This window comes from Lissotriton helveticus, chromosome 10, assembly GCF_964261635.1.
Source record: "Lissotriton helveticus chromosome 10, aLisHel1.1, whole genome shotgun sequence".
NCBI classification, from domain to species: domain Eukaryota; kingdom Metazoa; phylum Chordata; class Amphibia; order Caudata; family Salamandridae; genus Lissotriton; species Lissotriton helveticus.
The window spans coordinates 858041508-858063564 of record NC_136071.1 but is presented as its reverse complement, the minus strand read 5'-3'; the positions used below and the strand labels follow the sequence as shown (position 1 = coordinate 858063564).

At 49.9% G+C, this 22057-nt stretch overlaps 1 protein-coding gene across 10 annotated transcripts in view; it reads right to left on the bottom strand.

Moving 5' to 3' along the window:
• The window catches only part of TAX1BP1 (Tax1 binding protein 1), a 702037-nt gene that overhangs the window by 144807 nt on the left and 535173 nt on the right, over window positions 1-22057 (bottom strand). For 5 of the 10 annotated variants that reach the window (XM_078663492.1, XM_078663484.1, XM_078663486.1 and 2 more), the window contains one exon: window positions 6731-6914. In XM_078663492.1, coding sequence (XP_078519618.1) covers window positions 6731-6914 — 184 coding nt within the window. Of the gene's footprint in view, window positions 1-6730; window positions 6918-22057 lie in introns of all 10 variants that reach the window. The other 5 variants (XM_078663483.1, XM_078663485.1, XM_078663487.1 and 2 more) reach the window with 1 other exon arrangement.

Genomic DNA, 22057 nt, shown 5'->3' with positions numbered 1-22057 from the left:
TCCTTGAAATCTTAAAGGAAACAGTCCTGTTCCTGGGAATCCATAGTAATTTGGAAGCGCTTAGCGGCCCTTTCCACCACATTATGGAAACCGCCGATGTCAACCAATGGAGAATCTGAGGTTGCGGGCACTGGAGATGCTGGCGAAGGTATGACGGAATCCTCCCAGTCCTCATGGACAGATTGATCGTCCTGCAATTTACCTTCTTCTTGCTGTTCCTCCTCTTCTTCTTCATCACCAGATTGAGGACCTGGCAAATCCACCCATTGCTTTTGAATGGTTAAGGGCGGGGTTCGCGGTCTAGGTGATGGAGCTGCCGTGGAAGTTGGAGGAGCCCGAGATTCTGGGAACCTTTGCTTGTAATCTTGGATGAAGTATCGCAGACCTGTAACTAGGGATGCTGGAAGACAGACCATACATGTAGGTGGTGGATGAACTACCTCTTCCTGAGCATCCTCCTCATCTGAGCTCTGGCATTTGACATGCAGTTCTGAGGGGCTAGTAGCCAACTGGAACATATCCCCGTCATCAGAATCCTCATCTTGAAGGAGACATGCTGGTGGCAAAAGTTGCACACGGCTAGAAGTTAACTCCGGCGTCAGCGTCTTTCTCGTGATCTTTAGACGCACAGAAGCTGTTTGGAAGCCAGAATCAATCACCGTCGACGGGCCCGTCGACGGTGAGATTCTCGACGGAGTAGTGTCGACAGTTGCCATAGCCGGTGAAGCTGTCGTCGACGGTATAGATGTTCCTGCCGTCGACGGTGCCTTCGTCGATGATGTCTTCCTCGACGTTGCCTTCGTCGACGGTGCCTTCGTTGGCGGGGTCTTCGACGACGAGGCCTTCGTTGACGGGGCCTTCGTCGACGGTGTCGATGTCGACGGTGCTGATCTCGTCATCGACGCTGTCGTCGGCGAGACTATCGTTGACGGGATCTTAGGCGTTCAACGATGATCTCTTGATTACTATTGTAGACGATAAAGCCTTACCCGTCGTCGACGGTGGGTAAGGCTTCTTCCAAAGACTCTTTGTATGATGTAACTCATGATAAGCTGCTGGTCTTGAAATCAGCTCTCGAATTTAGGGGTGGGTGGAATTTGCGGAATCGCGTTACGCAAATCTTCGCAAAATGGTAAAAAATCTCCGCAAACAGGCAGAAATTCCGCGAACACGCGGAATTGCTTGTTCGCAATACTCTTTTGCTGTTCGTAATTGCTGTTTGCGTGCTCGGGGGGAAATATCTTGCGAACACGCATTTTGAGAACGCGAACAATCAAAAAATCTCACGAAACAGCGGAATGCAGACTTTAGAGCAATTTCACGTTCTCCGTGGAACGCGAAATTACCCAAATTCCGCGAGCGGAACGGAATTTACCGCCCAGGCCTACTCTTGATAAGCATCATTATCATCTGGAGGGGATGGCATTGGAGGGTATAAATCAGGATCATTATCCATGGGTGGATCAATATTATAGTCATCCCATGGATCTACTGGTAAATGGCTTTTGCCATCATCATCATCCCCTATATCAGGCTGTGTATGAGGAGACCCCTGAGGTGTTATGAGGATATGAAACTTGCAATTGTGGTAGTGTGAAGATGGTAAAGGGATTGTGGAGTAGGATGAAAAGGGCTGGTAGCAATGGCCTTTTTCTTGAGAGGAATTTTATAACTAGGTTCCTCTGAACTAACTTTCCTTTTGGAAGGTGTTTTTGCTCAAATATGTCCAGTATATGGATTGATGTAGATTTTCTTCTGCTTATGGTCTAATTTCTCTTTCATAAGTACTAGGATCGATTCTACAAGTTTGGAAGGCCCTGTTTCGATTTTGGTGCCGATGGTTTCGGGGCCGAAACAGAATTTTCTTTTTTGTCCTTCGGAGTGGACTGTTTTGGTTCCGAAAACGGCTTTTCTTGACTCGGTCCCGAGCCAGAAGGCTTGACTGGTTGTTTCGGTGCCAGGCCCGAGGGAGGGGTGTTGGAAACATCATCTCGGTGCCGACCAGTGCCCGAAGGCAGAGGTGGTGCCGAAGCCTTATGTTTGGCCAAGGAGAGTTTGTCGGGTAAAGGGGCTTTAGTACTCACTGTACCCTGTCCCAGTGAAACGTCTTCAGACTCCAACCCAATTTCCAGCTCGGAATCCAACTCTGGGATAGAGAAGGCTTTTTCTTCTTCTGCTGCCGACACTTCATGTTCGGATTCTTCTCTGAAGCTATCCATAGTATGATGGATGCTTTGTCGCTGCATTTCTTTTCATTGGGCCAGAAGATCCCTTAAGAGTCTTTTTCGATTGGAAGGATCGAGAAGCCTCTCGATCTTCTTCCTTGTTCTCCGCTGAAAGGCACAAGTTACAGACTTTATGTAGATCGGTGTGAGGGTACTTGGAGTGGCAGGGAGGGTAAAATTGAAAAGCAGTCTGTTCCATCAGCAGAAGGCTGCACGACGCGGCTCGGCCTGAAGGCCGGCCACAATATCTTCGACCAAAGATGGAGTTTCCCAATCGATTTGATACGCGAACACTAGGGAAATGCATCCAATAACAATACCGTCGAGGGTACAGTGGATTACGCACCGAGGGGTACCAGAAAGCACGGTTTCAAACCGGATCGCAGCAAAACACGTACGAATCAGATGGCGGAACGAAAACAATCTAACAATGGAGTCGATGCCCATGCGCACTATCACCGAAAGGAGGAGTCACCTTACTTCGTGACTGAAAAATCTTCTTTGAAGAAAAACAACTTGCAAAGATCCAGACCCAACACTAGATGGCACGATTATGCAAAGATGTGTATCTACAGCACACATGCCTCGAACATCTGTTTACAATAGAGGACTTAAATAAAGAGGGTTGATATGGCAGTCTCAAGAAAGCAGACTAGGCCGAAAGGTACCCTTTCAGAGTGCCCAGAGCAGATCTCTGCTGGGCAAGGGTCAAAATAAAGAGAAGGACTTGATAGAGTGAAGTAGAAAGAGGATCAATAGACTGTTCTGTACAATATTTTACACATTTCTGCCACTAGGCACACGTTCAAGTCTAGGTAGAGAGACACCTGGCTGGTAAAATCACATCACAGACTTTGGGAGGAAGATCAAATGCTGTTAACTGCCGCCACTCAGTCTCCATGCAAGAAGGCGTAGCGTTGGGGGCATGGTCTGGCCACGAAGGAAGATGGCCACTTGATCCCAGAGCTCAGCGCCGAGACGAGTCCCTGACGGCGGGAACAGCACCAATAGCATTGTGTGGGCTCGATGACCTGCCTCCTCGCCTTACCTGCAGCATGGGAATCCTGTTCCTTGACACTCAACAGCCGCTAATGCCCATGTGGCAGTACCAGTATCTCCTGACACGGCTCACAGTGGTGTGCTGCCGCTGGGCCTAGAGGCGGACGAGGAGCCTCGATCTGTGGTATGGCAGTGCTCCTGATTTGCTTCTCCCCCTGCAGTGACAAACGGCTGGCCCTACTCCAACCACAAGGGCGATTGCATACCCGTGACGCAGCGATTCAGGTGCACGGCCGTCGGACCTAGAGCCACCTGTGCAGCCCCAGCCCACAGACTTACAGCGCTTCTGACACAAGGTTTTATCACACATACGGTGCACCCCCAACCACTTCTCCTCCTTAGCTACCGACCGGCCTAACTCTGGCTACGGAGGAAGCCGAAGTCCCTGGAAAACAAAGCACAGCAAAATCGGCGCACGGTCATTGGGCCTGGAGCCCTGTGTGAACCCCCTGCTCACGGAGCTGCAGAGTACCCGGCTCCAAGGGCCTTTGTGAGGAACCACCAGGCAGCTGCCTCTCGACACATCCTGGGTCTCTGGATGAGACGGGCCTAGCGCCTGGTTTCACTGGCCTGCACACGCAACACAACTACCTCATCACTTGCAACTTGCTTTGCCAAGCGGGCACCACTTAACTCTACGCCATGGCCACCCATTGATGCCCCCGGACGCTACCGTCCTCTCTGGATACTGCCACAGGAGGGCCTAGAGGGTCAGGCCTGGTGACAGAGTTGCCTCGGTCTGGTCTGCGTCAGCCCGAAAGGACCTCCTCCCTGCATGGGGTCTGCTGCCCGGCTGGATGCCCGCCTCACAGCTGGGAGCTGAAGACGTTACACGAGTCTTCCGCTCCCCCATACACCTGCGACCAACAGTGTGGGGCCCCTACGCAGCAGCGGACTGGTTTTGGAGGCCAGGACAGTACCCTCCTGGCCCATAACGGACCCCAGCCGAAGTACTACCACCTACGCCTGAGCCTGACCACCTGCCTCCACGACAGAGCAGTGGCTCAGTCCCCTGGTCATCTGCCGAACATGCTTGCCCACATCGGAGTGAGGCAGAGCCGCCTCAAATTCGCCTCAACGAGTTACGGCTCACTGGAAACACCCCGCTCCTATACACCGCCACCTGACGGGGTCACAGTGCGCCCCTACCCGGCCACCCTTCAGAACCAACACTGTGCCTGATCAGACTGTCCTTTGTTCCTTGGGCCGCACACTACTTTTACACCCCGGCTAATGAGCCCCTCTACTGCAAGGTCTCCTGTCTCTTCCCGGCCTACTGTCATACAGTCTCTGCAAGCCAACATGCGTCTGCCAACTGGGACTCGGCGAGGACAGCGTCGCGGGGCCTGCACCGCGCTGCCCACAAGCCCTTTAGCCTGGCTGGATCTGGTACACGAGTGAGCCGGGAGGTACACGCAGACTGTGGACAGGTTAGTCAAAGGGCAAGCCAGCACAACAACTCCTCCTCACTGAAGCCCTCCTCCACACTCACCCTATAGCTAACCCAAGGGGAAATGCACTTCCGGAGGCCGGCCAGCCTCAGCCCCCACAAGCAGTGCTCAGGATACCATCATGGAACGCATCCCCCAGGAAATCACAGCAGTGGTACGCCATTTGGAGGGCATGGACGTGAACATCTCTGCATTAACGATAAAGACCAACTCCATCTGCATGGACAATGCGGGCTTCAAGGAATGAGCTGACGGGTGGAACAGCGTATTGCAGTAGTGGAAGAACGCCTTAATACCCTACCGGAGTTGGACCAAGAATTACTATCCTTCATAGTAAACTCATCAACTTGGAGAATCGGAGCCTGGGAACAATGTCAGTATTTTTTGCTTCCCGGAGAACGCGGAGGGGCCTGATGCAAAGTCCTTCCTCAGAGACACTCTCCCGAAGCTCACTGGTCTTGTCTTCGACTCCCCTCTGGAGATACAGCTGGCCCACCATATCGGCCTGCCACGCAGGGACTCCTATACGCGCCCTTGACCTCTCAGTGCCTGCTTCCTGTGGCACACACAAGCCCGGCAGCTACTTTCTGCTGCCCGCTCGCATGGTCCTTATGTCCACAAAGGCCAAGAGGTTGGCATTACAGCGGACTTCTCCAGAGAGACCAATAACCGCCGCAACGCCTTCCTCTCCCTCTGGCCAAGGACAGGCCTTCAGAGGAATTATTTGACCTAGAGGATCTGCGTCTATTCCTCGACAGACTCTCAACAGGACATGGACACTGCTTCATACATAGCCACTGGAACCCACCACTCGGCACAGGCATCCTTATCCGACCACCCGGGTGGGCGACAGCAGACCGACAATGGATCTAGACACCAGGGCCGGGACCCCGACAGGGCAGCACGCTCCCATGTCTTTCTAAATGTATTAACTGTTGATTAATTCTGCATGTACTCTATCTGTGCTGTACACCACTAAGTCTCAGCTTTCCCTCCGAGTATCATGTTTACCTTCTACGCATGCTGCAGTGGTGAGTCGGCGACCTGGGGTCTACAACCACCCCACATGCTTGGCAAGCCTGCCATTGCTTCCTTTGCTCTTGTCCACACTGTTGCTTTGTTTACTCCTGAGAGCGCTGCTGTCCCCTAGACCTTTGCTCCTGGAACTATGTGCTCGTCCAGACCCTGAGCACCCCTAGTCCCACCCTCCCTCCATTCAGGCCTGCCCTCCGGATGCCCCCCCATTTCGGGGATGCCTCCCCCATACTGCCACAATCCTGCCACTATGAACCGGCCATGTGCCCTGTTCACCCCGATCTGACCCACCCTTTGGCCATGCTCTACCGTGCGGCCCCATCTCCTGAAAGAACAGTGCACCTTCGTATCCTAGCACATCAACTGCATCCCAGCTTTGGTCATACCTGCATCCCCCCAACCCCCAAGATCCTTCTGAGGAGCATCTATCTATCCTCACTCACTTCCATCAGCGAGCACACCACAGACCTGCCCAGCACACCAAAGACCTGCCCACCCACACATGTATCCGGTTGCCGGCCGGACTACCCTGCGTGCCAGAAGGGGCAACCTCCCTCGGTGCGCTGTCTCCGCAAATCTAGACCCACGTTACACAGCTCAGTGTTCCTTACACTGAGCCTCAATGTTATTAACATTCCCTTCCCCTTACCCCTCAGATTTTGCTGTACCACAGTGAGGATGAAGCAGAAGAAATATGGAACTATTTCTGTCAACTGTATGCTTAAAGTCCAGTTTTAAATAATTCACACATTTGTTTCTCCTATTGTCATTTCATTTGCTTTCTGTCTACCTTTTTGTGTCAGTCTGTCCAGCTAGTCAGCAAGATTTTCTTGTTATAATCCATTTAGGAAATGTTTTAGCTCCCTGGATCTTACATTATATATTCTTTTTGTAAACAGTTATACACTCCATTTTTGATGGCCTCTTTGTTAAAATGAATAAAGATAATTATGTACACACCTCTGGTTTCAGTTGTCACATATGGATTTCCAAATTTTAGTTCAGGTAGTACATTAGGAACTGGTGCAATCATCCCATCTTCAACTGAGTAGGGGTTGAAAAAGTGCATTCCATGTGGAGGTCCCTGACAATTGTAACTTTCAGGTACCCTTTCCTCTTGACTATCCATTCTCTGTTCAAGTTCCTGCTTAATAAAAAACACAAGATCGTATGGAAATTGATAATAAATTAATACGCAAAACATATACAATTACCAAACAGTGAAAATTAAAAAATTAACAGGAGACAATGCTGCTTTAAATACTGAAAAATGTTGTCATAACAGAAAAAGATGGAACATTTAATTTCTATTTGTTATTCAGGAATAACTTCCATGTGCCGTGAAGATCCAGTTTTTGCCCCTTTAATCAAAATATATTAATTTATCTTTAACATGTGGGTAACATTATCCTAATGGAGATATGTACAGTACCACATACATGGTTTAAGGAGGAACCTTTAAGCCATCAATGACCTATGTAGACCATGATTAGAGATGGATGGTATCACTGTAATTATGATTTATATATTTTTTTTAAATACACTAATAATATTTTAAATCTTATGACTTCTGGTTGAATGTGTGAGCAATCAAGACACTGCAGACATTTGAATGTCTCCATCCTCATACCTGGCAACGAGGGAAATTGTCTTTCACAATTCCTTTTTTTTTTTAAACGCATTATTTATGTCTTTTCATAACACTGGTTGGTACATAGTAGAACAAACAAAACAGAAAGAAATTAAATTCCATGCAAAGTCCTATACCAGATTAAGTACAGTCTTCGATGAATGAGGCATCAGATCAAATAAGAGAAGAAAACTGAAGATAGTCCTTATCTGCAGAATACATTCAAGGGGGGGGAAGTCTATGAATCTAAGCATTGGCAGTATCATGTGAGTCACTATCTGATGAGGAAAGTCCCCCTATTCAGGATCTTTACAACCTGTCGGGCATAACCATGACCAGGAAAACACATTCCCTCTTCCACTTGACATATGATCTTTCACAACATTTTAACTAAATCCTCTGATGGAAGTTCAGTACAAAAACACACCAATCTAAAGGATGCAAACAAGAGCTTACCAACCTCAAACATCTCTTTTAAGGAAATAAAAATGTTTTTATATCACTCTGTATCCTAAAAAAATCATAAATGACAAATGTTTGCTCAAAATCAAATAAAAAGGGATAAAAAAATAAATAAATTGAAATTTTTCCATGTGTTATGAAAAATTGTTCATATAAGCATGTTTGGTGATATATGCATGGGAACAAGCTACATCTTTGTCTATATGTGTAGGTTTGTATATACAACAAGCATTGGCATAGCCAAGAGGTCTCGCTTTTGGGACCTTATAAGTATTTAGTTATGCAGCACAATATCCTTGGGGCAACAACATTAACTGTTGCAGGGTTAAACACTTATAAGATCCCAAAGGCGAGACTTATTGGCTTTGCCAATGCGTGTTGATATTGTAAATCTTTGTCCTCTGGAATTCTTTTGAAGACATCAGCATCTTGATCAAACATACAGTCTGTGTGGTAAGTGTTGAAGAATGTGGTCTCTGTGTTGAGCGCGAACGTGTTTGGCTCTGAATTGATTATGTAAGGCATTCACCTTGACTGGGCTGTAATTAAATTATGTATTATTTGCAATGGCATCATTTGTTAAGCAGCTTTCAACAGCAGTTGCATTTTGCCACCGTAAAATGGAATTGTCCGGGTATCCGGCACAAAATATTGTGGTGAAATGGGCGTAGTATACATATAATGTACTATTAGTTGTAAATACAACGTCAACAACTGGACAATTATGAAACTGCTTAGAAATGCAGAAAATGCTGAAGACTATATTTAGATGATCCATCTTGAATTCATATTCTGTGTTTTATTTTGTTTTTTTGTTTTAGATAAGTTTGTTTTCTTCTGTTATTATTATTTAACTTGGATCAAGAAATTTGTTTAGGTGTTATATGGCTGGGCTCGTGATGAAAGTTGTTAAATATAAAATTCACGTTTTCTGGCTCGCAAGGAAGTTTGTCAAGCAGCGCATGGGCTGCTCTACGCTCGACCTAAAAAAGGATTCTCACAGGAAACGGCCCATAAGGCCATAATGGTGCTTGAGACAGGAACAAGGAGAATGGGCACAGAAGAAAATAGCCTAATGAATTTTGCCTCGTTTAATGAAATGAGGGCTGCTCCCGGAAGAATTTTCCTTTCCCCACAGACCTCACTTGGCAGTTTAATTTCCTCCTCTGTGCACATCATTCTGTTTTATGCAAGCCAGTGTTTAAAAAAGTTAATAATGGAGAATTAGTGTTAAATGATTTTGGTCAAAATATATAAATGCAAACAGGGCTCGCATTCTTTAAAAAAAAAAAGAAAAAACGTGTGCAAACGCAGGTCTATCATCACCATGTTTAAGTCCAGATATAGGACTACAAGGAATTCACAAGAGTTTAGGCTTGAAAACTGCAAAAGATGCCACTATCTAGGAGTACTCCAGGTGATCATGATACATGTTTATCACGCAAGTACACATTCACTTGTTAAAATGTTACTTTTCGCGGGACAATGCTGCGCGCGCATTCCTCGCGTGCTTAGCACGTCATCGTGATCGCGCTGAAAACGAAAGAGATTGCGATGACGTGCTAAGCACGCGAGGGATGCGCGCGTAGCAATGATTGGAGAGGCGGAGCGAGGCGCGTGTGCTTGTGCACGTAATCGCAAGCTGGTGGCTGGCGGGTAGCACTTTGAAAAGCCCCTTACTAAAGTCGAGCAAGCAGCACATGCGCTGCTCTATGCTCGACCTAAAAAAGGGAGCAGAACACTGTAGAGGATCAAAGACGCATAAAGTCAACAAGTGATAAGAAATATAGCTGGGTTCTGAAGGTTAATGTATTATGAAGTAGTGTTGATAATTTTTTACTTTTATTCAGAATCTGTTTATTAGGTTTTCAACAAACAGTACAGTACAAGAATAAAGGAGTAAAAGGTTTGATCTTGGTGTAAGTACATAAACAAGCTTAAAACATATATATGCAGTATAATAGCATCAATCTCCTCCCAGGGCGCTAATGCAACAAGCTAAGCAAAGAGCAACCAGGGAGGCTAGGTGCAATGAGATAACTTTATCGTCTCACTAATACAATCTAGGTATGTTCTGTATTTATTGTATATACTATGCATTAGGGTTGCCCTAAATGACATGACATCACTGGTCCTATGAGAGAAGTACTGTGGCACTGCTGTGTTTTATTCATGCAGTCTGGAAATGCAGCAGCTGTACACTGGTGATGGGATGTATCTATGACCACACCCCTCTCTCAGAACTTCATGAGGTTGGAAATGGTTAGTGTCCTTGTGCCCCGTTTTTACTACATGGAAATGGACCATTTGTTGTTCCGTCCGATATACATAAGGGATTTTGTGTACATTCGGCCCCATTGTTTCACTAGTTATTATTTTTACTTACTCTTCAGGGAATTGTGCACACCGGATTTCACATATTTTGATCAACATTTGTCGTGTATACAGGGGTTGGCGATTATTTTATGCTTGCCCATGATAGTACGAGGTATTCCCGATATTTTTGGTGTGAATATTTTTTATTTTTTTGCTTACAGAGTGAGCCAGTGATGGTGTTTATACTAGATCCCAACTTTACAAAATGACGGCTAGTCTCTGTGTATCTCGCCGTTTAGTTTGACGTAGGTTATGCACACCGGTTAATGTATTATTAACATTTGCTGTTGTACATATACCGGTTGGCGATTATTGTATGCTAGTCTATGACAATTTGTGGTATTCCCTGTGGTGGGCGAGGTCAGGGCCTCGCGCGCAGCGCTGATTAAAGAATGGGACACACACACAGTAGTAGTAGGGTATGCCGGAAAAGACCCCGAGCGGTCTTCCGCGCTTTTAATATATACCTCGGGGCGTGCCCGTCCCGAGGGTGAAGGCGTGCATGTGTGTGTGTTGTAACAATGTAGGTGAGAGGCCGGGTGGCTCTCTACATCCCTCCTTCAATTTAGTTCACATATAAACTCTCCCCACATAATGGCTAAGGGGAAGTGCATATAAAGTCTCGAAGTCTTTGGCTTGGCCCAGGATTGGGCCGCAGGTGGTATCTCTGGTTGGTCCGGGCAGGAGACTCAACAGCCCCGGCCGGGGTTGTTGTTTCATCTCGGGAAGAAGAAGTGCCCCCAGTTGTTTCACTTCGGGGCACACCAAGGTGACGCCTGTCTTCTCCTGGCTGGTCACGGCTCGGGAGGGGCACGGAGTTTTGGGCCCCTGTTCTTCCATCATCCGGACCATCTGCGCCGACATCGATGGTTTCATCGGCTTCCTGGGGAGTGCCATCCGGCACTCCTATTCGTTTGAAACAAGATACATTTCGTGTGACAGTCTGTTGGCCGAGGCGGGCCGTCACCATTGTTCCTTGAATCTTCTCCACGACCCATCTCTCTGGTTCGAACGGGGTTCTAAATTTCCACCCAGGGTGTCATGAATTGAGCGCCAATAGCGCTGACAACGTGAACATTACATTACACTGTGTTATGAACTACAGTAACCAGAATGCTGTGAAGGGCAGGAAGCGTTTTCATCTATATAGGACACCACCAGAGGGGGCGCTGTGTACGTGATTTTGGTTCCAGTGTGCTGGTGATTGAACCTGTGTTTGCCCGCGTTTGGTCGTCTTGCCAAGCGGAGTTCCCTAACGAGGAAAGCGGCGTGAGGCTTCCGCCGTGTGTTTGATTCAGTCTTTCGTGATCCCCCTTCGCTCTCCGTCCCGGCTGGGGCTGGAGTCAGCGTTTCAGAAGCCCTTCACTATCAGAGCGGGTGACGCGGCTGTTCCAGGCGGCTGAATGGAAAGACTATTATTCCCTCGGCTGAGGGAATACAACTGCAGGGAGCAAAGACTTCCTGACCTGGCGTGCAGCAGCTGTTGCACGCGGTTCATACACCGGCTGGTGTGTGTACACCGAGGATCTCCGTGAGTAAAGTGTCCGCTGTGAGGCGCTTTCAAGTACTTTTCACATTGGATTTTGGGTTCTGTGAACACTATTCGTTTTTTGTCTTCTTTTTGGAATACCGGATTTCTGTGAAAGCCTTACAAGACTTGGTTCTGAATACGCTTACTTTGTTTTGATATTATTGGATATACCTCTGCTGTTCAAGGGGATTTCTCTAAGGACCTTTAATTTTAGTTGATCCCAGGAAGGCTGGAAGGTACGCATGGAGGGCGTATAATTGGTTGAGTGCAAGAGAGGTGTGGAGCCGCCTTGTGGTTTACTGAATTGTTGTTATCTGTGTTACAGATATGATTTTGTAGAAGGAAGTGATTCCGTTCGCTACCTACCAAGAGGGAGAAGAAGCCTTATAGTTAGCAACTGTGGTAGGTGGTGTTTCTAGCGAGAATTACCGAGAGTAGCCAGCATTGTGTGCATATTAACATCTGTGTGTTCTGCTTTTTCTCTCGTTTCAGCCTCCCTTCCCGTTCCAGTCCCTTCCTGACCCTTTCCCTCGCCTGATTTTCTTTAAGCTCTGTGGGTTTCTATTCAGAGCTTAGGGCAGTCTGGAGGTGGACCCCTTACAGCATCACCCTGATCCCGAGGATACGAATCGTGACAGAATCACGTACCCAAGTATTGTTATTCTCCTGGTCAGGGGGTGCTGTGGGGATGGCCACCCTGGATGATGTACTGCGTGCGCTTAGTTTGGTTCAGAGTGAACTAGAGGCTTCCAGAGCCGAAACAGCAGCTCTGAAAGAACGGTTTGAGAGGCAGGCACGTAACCCCTTTGATGCCACTACGGGTGGTTCGCCTATTCAGGTTACGGTGTCTCCCCCTATTCCGTTGGCCAGTCCTGAGAGGTATTCTGGGGATCCGGCTAAAATCCAGACTTTTCTGACTCAGGTTACCTTGCACTTCTCGTGTAGACCCGCTTCTTTCCCTTCACATCTATCACGGGTGGCGTTTGCTATATCTTACTTAACGGGGGATGCGGCCAATTGGGCTGTGCCTTTAGTGCGTACGGATGACGCCTTGTTGTCTGACTGGGATGAATTCCGTACCGAGTTTGAAAGAGTCTTTGACAGACGTGCTACCACATTGAGCGCAGATAGGGAGTTGCTAGGCTTGCGTCAAGGGAAATCAGACCTTGTAACCTATATGACTGCTTTTAATAGGTTGGTGGTGGAAACATCCTGGCCCGAGGAGAAACGGATGGCACTGTATTATCAGGGTTTGAGTGAGGAACTCAAAGACGTGCTGGCACAGATCGATCCCCAGCCTAAAACCTGTATCGGCTTGATAAACCTCAATCTAAGGTTAGATCACCGTATGTCTGATGGGGTGGAGAACGGAGGAGGGGTGAGAGGTCTGTGGGAGGACTGCCTGTGGGGGGACGTTCTAGTGTGAAAGAGTCAGGACCAGAACCTATGGAAATTGGGGCTATTCGACCTCCTTTAACTAAGGCCGAGAGGGAGAGCAGAAGAACCCTGGGACTCTGCATGTACTGTGGAAAAAAGGGGCATTTTGTCAGGGAATGCTCCATGAGACCAAAGAAATCGAGTTTCTATTCACCAGCCAAACAGCTAGCCGTTACTACAACAGGGGCTAGTCGGGTTGGTTTACCCAGTGCAGAGGGTGTAATAGCGGAGCACAAGTCGTCTCCTGAGTGGAAAATTCCGTCTCTAGAGATATCCACGTGCAAGCAGTCGGAGAATCATATAGTGTTGTCAATGTTCTTGAATACAGACCAAGAAAGCCATCCGGTTGTATCCATGATAGATTCAGGAGCCACAGGCAATTTTATAGATCAAGGCCTGGTCGATAGATTGGGGTTGGTGAAGGTCCCTTTGGGTATCCCGGAATTAGTGTTGGCGGTGGATGGCAAGCAGTTGAAGTCAGGACCTGTCACAGCACGCACAGAGAATGTGGAATTGGTTATGTCCGGGGAGTATAGTCGTCATAGTGAATGTATTGTGTTGAACATAATCGAGGCTCCCCAATATGAGGTCATTCTTGGGATGCCCTGGTTGTGGCAACACAATCCTACTATTGATTGGAGAGCAAGAACGGTGACCTTCGAGTCGGAGGAGTGCCTAGGTTGTTGTTTAGCATCTTCAGTGTCCCATGCAACCTCTTTGGCTCGGGGGTTTGCTCTTGCCACAGCAGCGGAAAAGGAGGTAGAACTGCCTTCAGATTATGCTGGTTTTCAGGATGTGTTTAGCGAGGCGAAAGCGGAGGCGTTGCCCCCGCATAGGGACTATGATTGCCAGATAGATCTGATAGAGGGGGCAGTGGTTCCCTCTTGTAGGGTATATGCCCTTTCAGTCTCAGAAACAGAGCACCTGAGGAAATATCTAGACCATTTCTGTTCTCTAGGCTTTATTCGCCCATCACGCTCCCCTGCTGCCTCGCCACTTTTTTTATCGCAAAGGCGAATAAGGAATTAAGGGCATGTATTGACTACAGACAGTTGAATAAGGTGACGGTGCGCAACAGGTATCCTCTTCCACTCATCACGGTCCTTTTGGATCAAGTCCGGGAGGCTAATATCTATACGCGCCTGGACTTGAGAGGGGCGTATCATCTGGTTAGGATCAGGGCTGGTGATGAGTGGAAGACGGCCTTTAAGACCTGTTTCGGTCTTTATGAATACCTGGTAATGCCGTTCGGGCTGTGTAATGCCCCGGCGGCATTCCAGTTTTACATTAACGACATCATGAAAGAATACTTGGACCGGTTTGTGATCATCTATATTGATGACTTGTTGATCTATTCGGTGTCTCCAGCTCAACATGTGAGCCATGTTCTCTTGATACTACAAAAGCTGCAGGAACATCACTTGTTTTGTAAGCTGAGCAAGTGTGAGTTCGGAGTGGATGAGGTTGAATTTCTGGGGGTGATCCTTAGCCCTCGAGGGTTCAGAATGGCTGACAGAAAGGTGAAGGCGGTTCTGGAGTGGCCGGTTCCTTTGAATGTGCGAGACATCCAGTGCTTCCTGGGGTTTTCAAACTACTATAGGAGGTTTATTGCCCATTTCTCACAGCTGGTCTCTCCTATAACTCGTTTATTGCAGAAGGGAATACCTTTTGTGTGGACACGTGAGGCTACAGAGGCCTTCGACCTCTTGAAATTGGCGTTCAGCACGGCTCCTGTTCTGATGCATCCACAGATGGATCTTCCGTTTGTGGTTGAAGCGGATGCCTCGGAGGTAGCAATTGGGGCAGTTCTATCACAGCGAGATCCAGCAACTAGTCAACTGCATCCGGTAGCGTTTCTTTCAAAGAAACTTAATCCGGCGGAGGCGAATTACACCATCGCCGAAAAAGAACTGCTGGCAGTAAAGAAGGCGTTTGAGGAGTGGAGGCACTATCTGTGGGGGGGCCGGCATCCGGTGACTGTGTACTCTGATCACCGCAATCTGGTGTACTTGAAGACGGCACGACATCTGTCTCAGCGCCAGATGCGCTGGATGTTATTCTTTGCGGAATATGACTTCACCATTACGTTCCGACCTGGAGTTGAGAATAGAAAAGCTGACTCTCTGTCTAGGTGTTTGAGTACGGACTGCGCTGAGAGAATGGCTCCTAAATCTATACTCTCCCCTGAGGTGGTGGTGTGTACCGTTCGAGTGGAACAGTTCTTGGAGGAAGTGGCTAAACAGCGTTCGCCACAGCAATGGAAAGAATGGGCAGACGCGGTCGCTCATCGGTCCCTGAATCATGGCTTACCAATGGTGCAGAACAGGTTGTTTCTTCCGACCCATGCCCTTCGTTTAATGGCTTTCAATTGGTGTCACAATGCTCTAATGGCCGGACATCAGGGCCACCAAAAGACTGTGCATGAAGTACGGCGTCATTTCTGGTGGGACGGACTATCTAAGGACATTCGGCTGTGGGTGGCTCAGTGTGAGACCTGTGCGAGAGCCAAGAATACACATGCCAAGCCTGCAGGGTTGCTCATGCCGTTGCCCACCCCTTCGCGGGCTTGGCAGGTGATCAGTTTGGACTTTGTGCTGGGCCTACCGCTGGATAAGGGGAATGATGCCATCTTGGTCGTGGTGGATAGTTTCACCAAGATGGGTCATTTTATCCCCTGCAGAAACCTTCCCTCAGCCTCCCAAACAGCCCAGTTGTTACTATCCCAAGTGGTGCGGCTTCATGGGGTTCCGCAAGTCATCATTTCAGACAGGGGGCCACAGTTCGTAGCCAGGTTCTGGCGTACCTGGTGCAAAGCATTGCATATTTCTGCGGCCTTGTCGACAAGTTTTCATCCGCAGACAGACGGTCAAACTGAGAGACTAAATCAGACTTTGAAAAAATATCTTCGCTGTTATGCGGATGAGGCGGCAGACTCTTGGGTTTTTTTTGTTATGGCTTGCGGAACTGTCGTACAATAATGCGTGGCACTGTTCCACTGGGGAGACACCTTTCCGAGCAAATTCTGGGTTTCATGCAAACATTCTACCTGTGTCTGTTCCCAGTGATGTGGCTAATCATCCGACGGTGGCCGGTCAAGTGAAAGCGCTGTTGAAAATCCATAGGAAGGTGCAGGCTTTTCTGGAGAAGGCGAAGGTGTCCTATAAGAAATGGGAAGACAAACACCGGAGGGTAGGACCCGAATATACAGCGGGGGACAGAGTGTGGCTTTCCACGAAAAACCTACGTTTTCGCTTCCGGAGTGTTTTTCATCCCCGGTACATCGGGCCTTATGTGGTGGTGAGAAGGGTGAATCCTGTTGCATATAAGCTTAAGCTTCCAGCTTCCTTACGGATTCATCCGGTTTTCCACTGCAGTTTATTGAAGCCTGCCTTTGCGGCTCACAGAAGGGCTGTCCCTCCTGTGGTGCGAGATGGGAACCTGGAATACGAGGTGCGCAGGATTGTGGATTCTCGGTTCCGGCAGAGGAAACTGTGGTTTCTTGTGTCCTGGAAAGGATATTCTGCTGAGGACGATTCCTGGGAACCGAGTTCTGGTGTCCATGCTCCCGCTGCTGTGCGCCGCTTCTTTGCCAGTCATCAGCCTGGGGCAAACAGGCGCTGGTAAGGAGGAATATACTGTCATGAATTGAGCGCCAATAGCGCTGACAACGTGAACATTACATTACACTGTGTTATGAACTACAGTAACCAGAATGCTGTGAAGGGCAGGAAGCGTTTTCATCTATATAGGACACCACCAGAGGGGGCGCTGTGTACGTGATTTTGGTTCCAGTGTGCTGGTGATTGAACCTGTGTTTGCCCGCGTTTGGTCGTCTTGCCAAGCGGAGTTCCCTAACGAGGAAAGCGGCGTGAGGCTTCCGCCGTGTGTTTGATTCAGTCTTTCGTGATCCCCCTTCGCTCTCCGTCCCGGCTGGGGCTGGAGTCAGCGTTTCAGAAGCCCTTCACTTTCAGAGCGGGTGACGCGGCTGTTCCAGGCGGCTGCCTGGAAAGACTATTATTCCCTCGGCTGAGGGAATACAACTGCAGGGAGCAAAGACTTCCTGACCTGGCGTGCAGCAGCTGTTGCACGCGGTTCATACACCGGCTGGTGTGTGTACACCGAGGATCTCCGTGAGTAAAGTGTCCGCTGTGAGGCGCTTTCAAGTACTTTTCACATTGGATTTTGGGTTCTGTGAACACTATTCGTTTTTTGTCTTCTTTTTGGAATACCGGATTTCTGTGAAAGCCTTACAAGACTTGGTTCTGAATACGCTTACTTTGTTTTGATATTATTGGATATACCTCTGCTGTTCAAGGGGATTTCTCTAAGGACCTTTAATTTTAGTTGATCCCAGGAAGGCTGGAAGGTACGCATGGAGGGCGTATAATTGGTTGAGTGCAAGAGAGGTGTGGAGCCGCCTTGTGGTTTACTGAATTGTTGTTATCTGTGTTACAGATATGATTTTGTAGAAGGAAGTGATTCCGTTCACTACCTACCAAGAGGGAGAAGAAGCCTTATAGTTAGCAACTGTGGTAGGTGGTGTTTCTAGCGAGAATTACCGAGAATAGCCAGCATTGTGTGCATATTAACATCTGTGTGTTCTGCTTTTTCTCTCGTTTCAGCCTCCCTTCCCGTTCCAGTCCCTTCCTGACCCTTTCCCTCGCCTGATTTCCTTTAAGCTCTGTGGGTTTCTATTCAGAGCTTAGGGCAGTCTGGAGGTGGACCCCTTACAGCATCACCCTGATCCCGAGGATACGAATCGTGACACAGGGTGCCGATCTTGTACCACAACGATGTCTCCTTCTTGCAACCCTGGGTATCTGGCATGTCTTTTTTCGCTTGCTTTCTGGTTCGTGATCGTTCTCCTTGCCTGGATGGCATCACCATCTCTCTCTTCCGGGGTCCATGTCGAGGACGCAGGGATGTTGCCTCTTGGTGCTCTTTTGAACAGGACATGCGCCGGTGCCCAGTGAGTGGTGCTATGCGGGGTCTGTCGGTATGCACTCAGAAATTGGTCTAACGCAGCTTCCGGATCTCTGCCATCGTTGACGGCGATGCGGAGCGCCCTGTTGAGAGTCCGCATGAGCCTCTCCACTTCGCCGTTTGCTTGCGGCCACAACGGTGTGATCTTGCGGTGTTTTATCCCTAGGCTCTCCAGGTATGTTTGGAACTCTCGCCCTTGAAAAGGTGGTCCGTTGTCCGACTTCACCTCCTCCGGAAGTCCCATAGTGGCAAAGACGTGGTCCAACGCTTTCTTGACCGGTCCAAATGCTGTGGAGGAGAGCAGTTCCACAACGGGGAATTTTGAAAAGGAATCCACGACGACCAACGTGTGTCGGCCATCCGGGAAGCTCCCGAAGTCTATGCTCAGCTGGGTCCAGGGCGCTGTCGCCGCTTCTTCAGTGATGACTGGGGCTGGGGCCGGGTCTGACCCCGTGATGGTGCAGGCATGGCACGAGCGCACCATCTCATCCACCATGCGATCCATGGCCGGGAACCATACTTTGCTGCGTAGTCTGGCCTTTGTTTTGGCGGTTCCTTGGTGGCCCGTGTGAGCGATCACGAGGGTCTGTTGTTGGAGGCTTGCTGGCACCACAATGAGGTGCCCTCTCAGTATAACGCCTTCATCGCCGACGCTCAATTCATGGCAGATTTGCCATAGCTGTTGTCGGGCATGGCTACTCTCCGGACGAAGTCCTTGAGCTCCTTCCAGAAACCTCGACCAGCTTCCAGTGTCCAGGGCAGTCTTGACGCGGGTCAGAGTCTCATCTTCAGCGGTGGCTCTTCCCATCTCCTGCAGGGTAAGGGTCCCCGGGCAGGCAGCCACAGACACCATGTGGACGAATTCTTCCACCAACGGGCTATCCGCCAGTGGGATTGCTTTTCTGGTGACATCCGGATGCCTGGACAGATAGTCCGCTGGATTGTGGGCGCCGGGCCGGAAGACTAGGGTGAAATTGTAGCCTTGTAGCTGTACGGCCCATCGTTCAATCCGCGGTGGGGCAAGCCTGGAGGACCCGGCGAACAGGGGCAGGAGTGGCTTGTGGTCGGTCACGATGGTGAAGGGTTGGCCACAGAGATACAAGTGGAAATGTTGGCAGGCCCACTTGATGGCTAGCGCCTCTCGCTCGATTTGAGCATATCGCGTTTCAGTGTCCGTGAGAGCCTTGCTCGCATAGGCGACAGGTTTCCAGTCGTTCTGGCCATATTCCTGCAGTAGAACGGCGCCGAGACCTACGGGGCTGGCGTCCACGACCAGTTCGGTCTTCCTGCGTGGCTGGAAGTAAGCCATCGTGGCCTTGTCCAGAAGGCTCGCCTTGATTTCCTGAAAGGCTTGATTTGCCACGCCAGTCCATTCCCATTCATGGTCCTGTCTAGTGAGTGCGCGGAGGGGCTCGGCCAGGTCGGCCAAGTTAGGTATAAATTGGCCACAGTACGTGGCCATCCCGAGGAAGCTTCTCACCTCGGTGGGGTTTCTGGGCGTGCTGGCATTCTGGATAGCTTCCGCCTTCTTTGGGTCAACTCGGAGCCCTTCGCGCGTGAATCGGTAGCCAAAGAAGTCCACCGCTTCTTGGTAGAACGAACACTTTTCCCTGTGGAGGGTTAGTCCATGTTCCTGTAACCTCTGTAAGGTGGCCCTCAGATGTGCATGGTGTTCCTCCAGCGTGTTCGAGTAGATCAGAATGTCGTCGCTCAAGTTGATGACCCCACTCAGTCCGGACAGAACTTCCCTTATTGCATTCTGAAACACTTCGGCCGCCGATGACACTCCAAAACTTAACCTCTTGTATCTCCGGAGCCCGACATGTGTGGAGAAAGTCGTGATGTATCGGCTGTTCTGATCAAGTTCCAACTGGTGGTAACCCGCGTTGAGATCAAGTTTAGAGAACCACTTCGCCCCGTTGAGGTCGGCGACGATGTCGTCCATGGTGGGCGTGATGTGGCGCTCCCTTTTCACGGCAGTGTTTGGCAGCCTCATGTCGACGCACAGCCTGATGGCACCAGGCTGCTTGGGCTTCGGGGCAACCACCAGTGGAGACACCCACGGAGTCGGTCCCGACACCTTCTCGATGACATCGAGGTCTTCGAGCTTCTTCAGCTCCTCTTCGACCTGGGCGCGGAGGTTAAACGGCACTCTTCTGTGACGCAAGGCGACGGGACGGATGGTGGTGTCTATGTGTAGTTTGATTTTCTTGTCTTTGAGCTTTCCGAGGCCGCTGAAGAGCGCAGGGAATTCTCCTAGTATGGTATCAGCGTGTGATTGGTGGACTTGGTTGGCGAAGAAGACCAGCCCGAGGTCTTCCGCTGCGTTGCAGCTGAGTAGTGTCCCTTTCTTCCCCTCAGTTACATGGAACCGGGCCTCCGTTGTGTACTCCCCATTACGAATGGTGGTGCTGATGACGCCGCGTAGCGGCATGGGTTCGGTGCCTCCATATGTGTATATCCGAGCGTTCGTCGGGGCTAGTGTGGGTTTAGGCGACATCTGTTCATACTGGTCAGAGTCCATGACATTCACGGAGGCTCCGGTGTCAATCAGCGCTCTGATCTCCGATCCTTCCACAGAGATCGTGCACATGGGTGGTAGTCTCTTCCGGGTGGATATCCTGCTAACATAGGATACTACATACACCTCATCGTCTTCCTCGTCCTCATAATACGGCTTCCGTTCTTGGGCCTTCGTGTCGGGCGGCGGGTGTTCTTGTTCCAGCGACAGCTGTCTCACTCTGGATGTCATCGACCGAGATCCATATTCGCCTCGCGCCCTTTGGGCGTTGGGCCTGTATCGTCCTCCTTGGCACACCGCGGCAAAATGGTTGAGTCTGCCGCACTTCGAGCACGTCTTTCCTTTCGCGTTGCACACAGCGGTCGCTGCATGGTCTCCCCCACAGTAGGCACACTGAGCGTCCCGGGTCTGCCACTGTCGAGCTCTACCTCCCGCCGGTCTCCTCTGTATCGCGTCAACAGTTTCCTCCTTGATGGGCGCCATTTTGGGCGCGGCTTGCGGGGCTATGGGGGACCGGAGCGCCAGCTCCATTTCGTCTGCTCTGGAATCCGACAGTTCATGGGAGCGGGCAAGGACGAGAATGGCATCCAACGTGATGCCCGGTTGTCTGAGGATAAGCTTCCGTAGAAGTTTTGATTTGCAACCTACGATGATCTGGTCCCTGATTTCCTCACGTGGTTCTGTAAACGGGCAGCTGCTGGCCAGCCGGCGCAGCCTCGCATAATACATGTCCACTGATTCGGCCTCAGTTTGCCACGCCCGCTTAAACTTGAACTTCTCATAGTCGGTGTTGACCTGGGGGTCAAAGTGGGTATTCAGCGCGGCCACCGCCGCGTCATAGTCATCGTCCTCGCCGGTGTTCGGGAGAGACTCGAAGAGGTCATAGATTTCTGGGCCTCCATACAGGATCAAAAGTGATCTTTTCACCGTGGTATCTGTCTCTCTGGTGCCTCTGAAGTAGAGGTTCAAACGCCCCAGCCACACCTTCCATCGCGGCGCCGCGGTTGCTGGGTCCGCAGTCTCGCTGAAGGGCGGAAGCGGGGCCACTCCAGTGTGGGCATGGCTGACTATGTGAGTGTCTGCTCCGCGCCGTGGAGGTGGGCGTGGCGTAGCGGTATGTGCGGCCGTCCACGTGGGCGCACCCCCTGTGGCGGCGTCGTTCATGATGTTGACCCTTCCTTTGGATCACACCCCACCTGCGCGGGCCGCGTGGCGTGGAACGGAGTTAGGATGGTGAGTAATGATAGAACAGTTGCACTTGCCAATGCTTGATGGCACTGTTGATCCCTGTGTATTGACGTGCAGATTGATGGAATAGTTGCACTTGCCAATGCTTGATGGCACTGT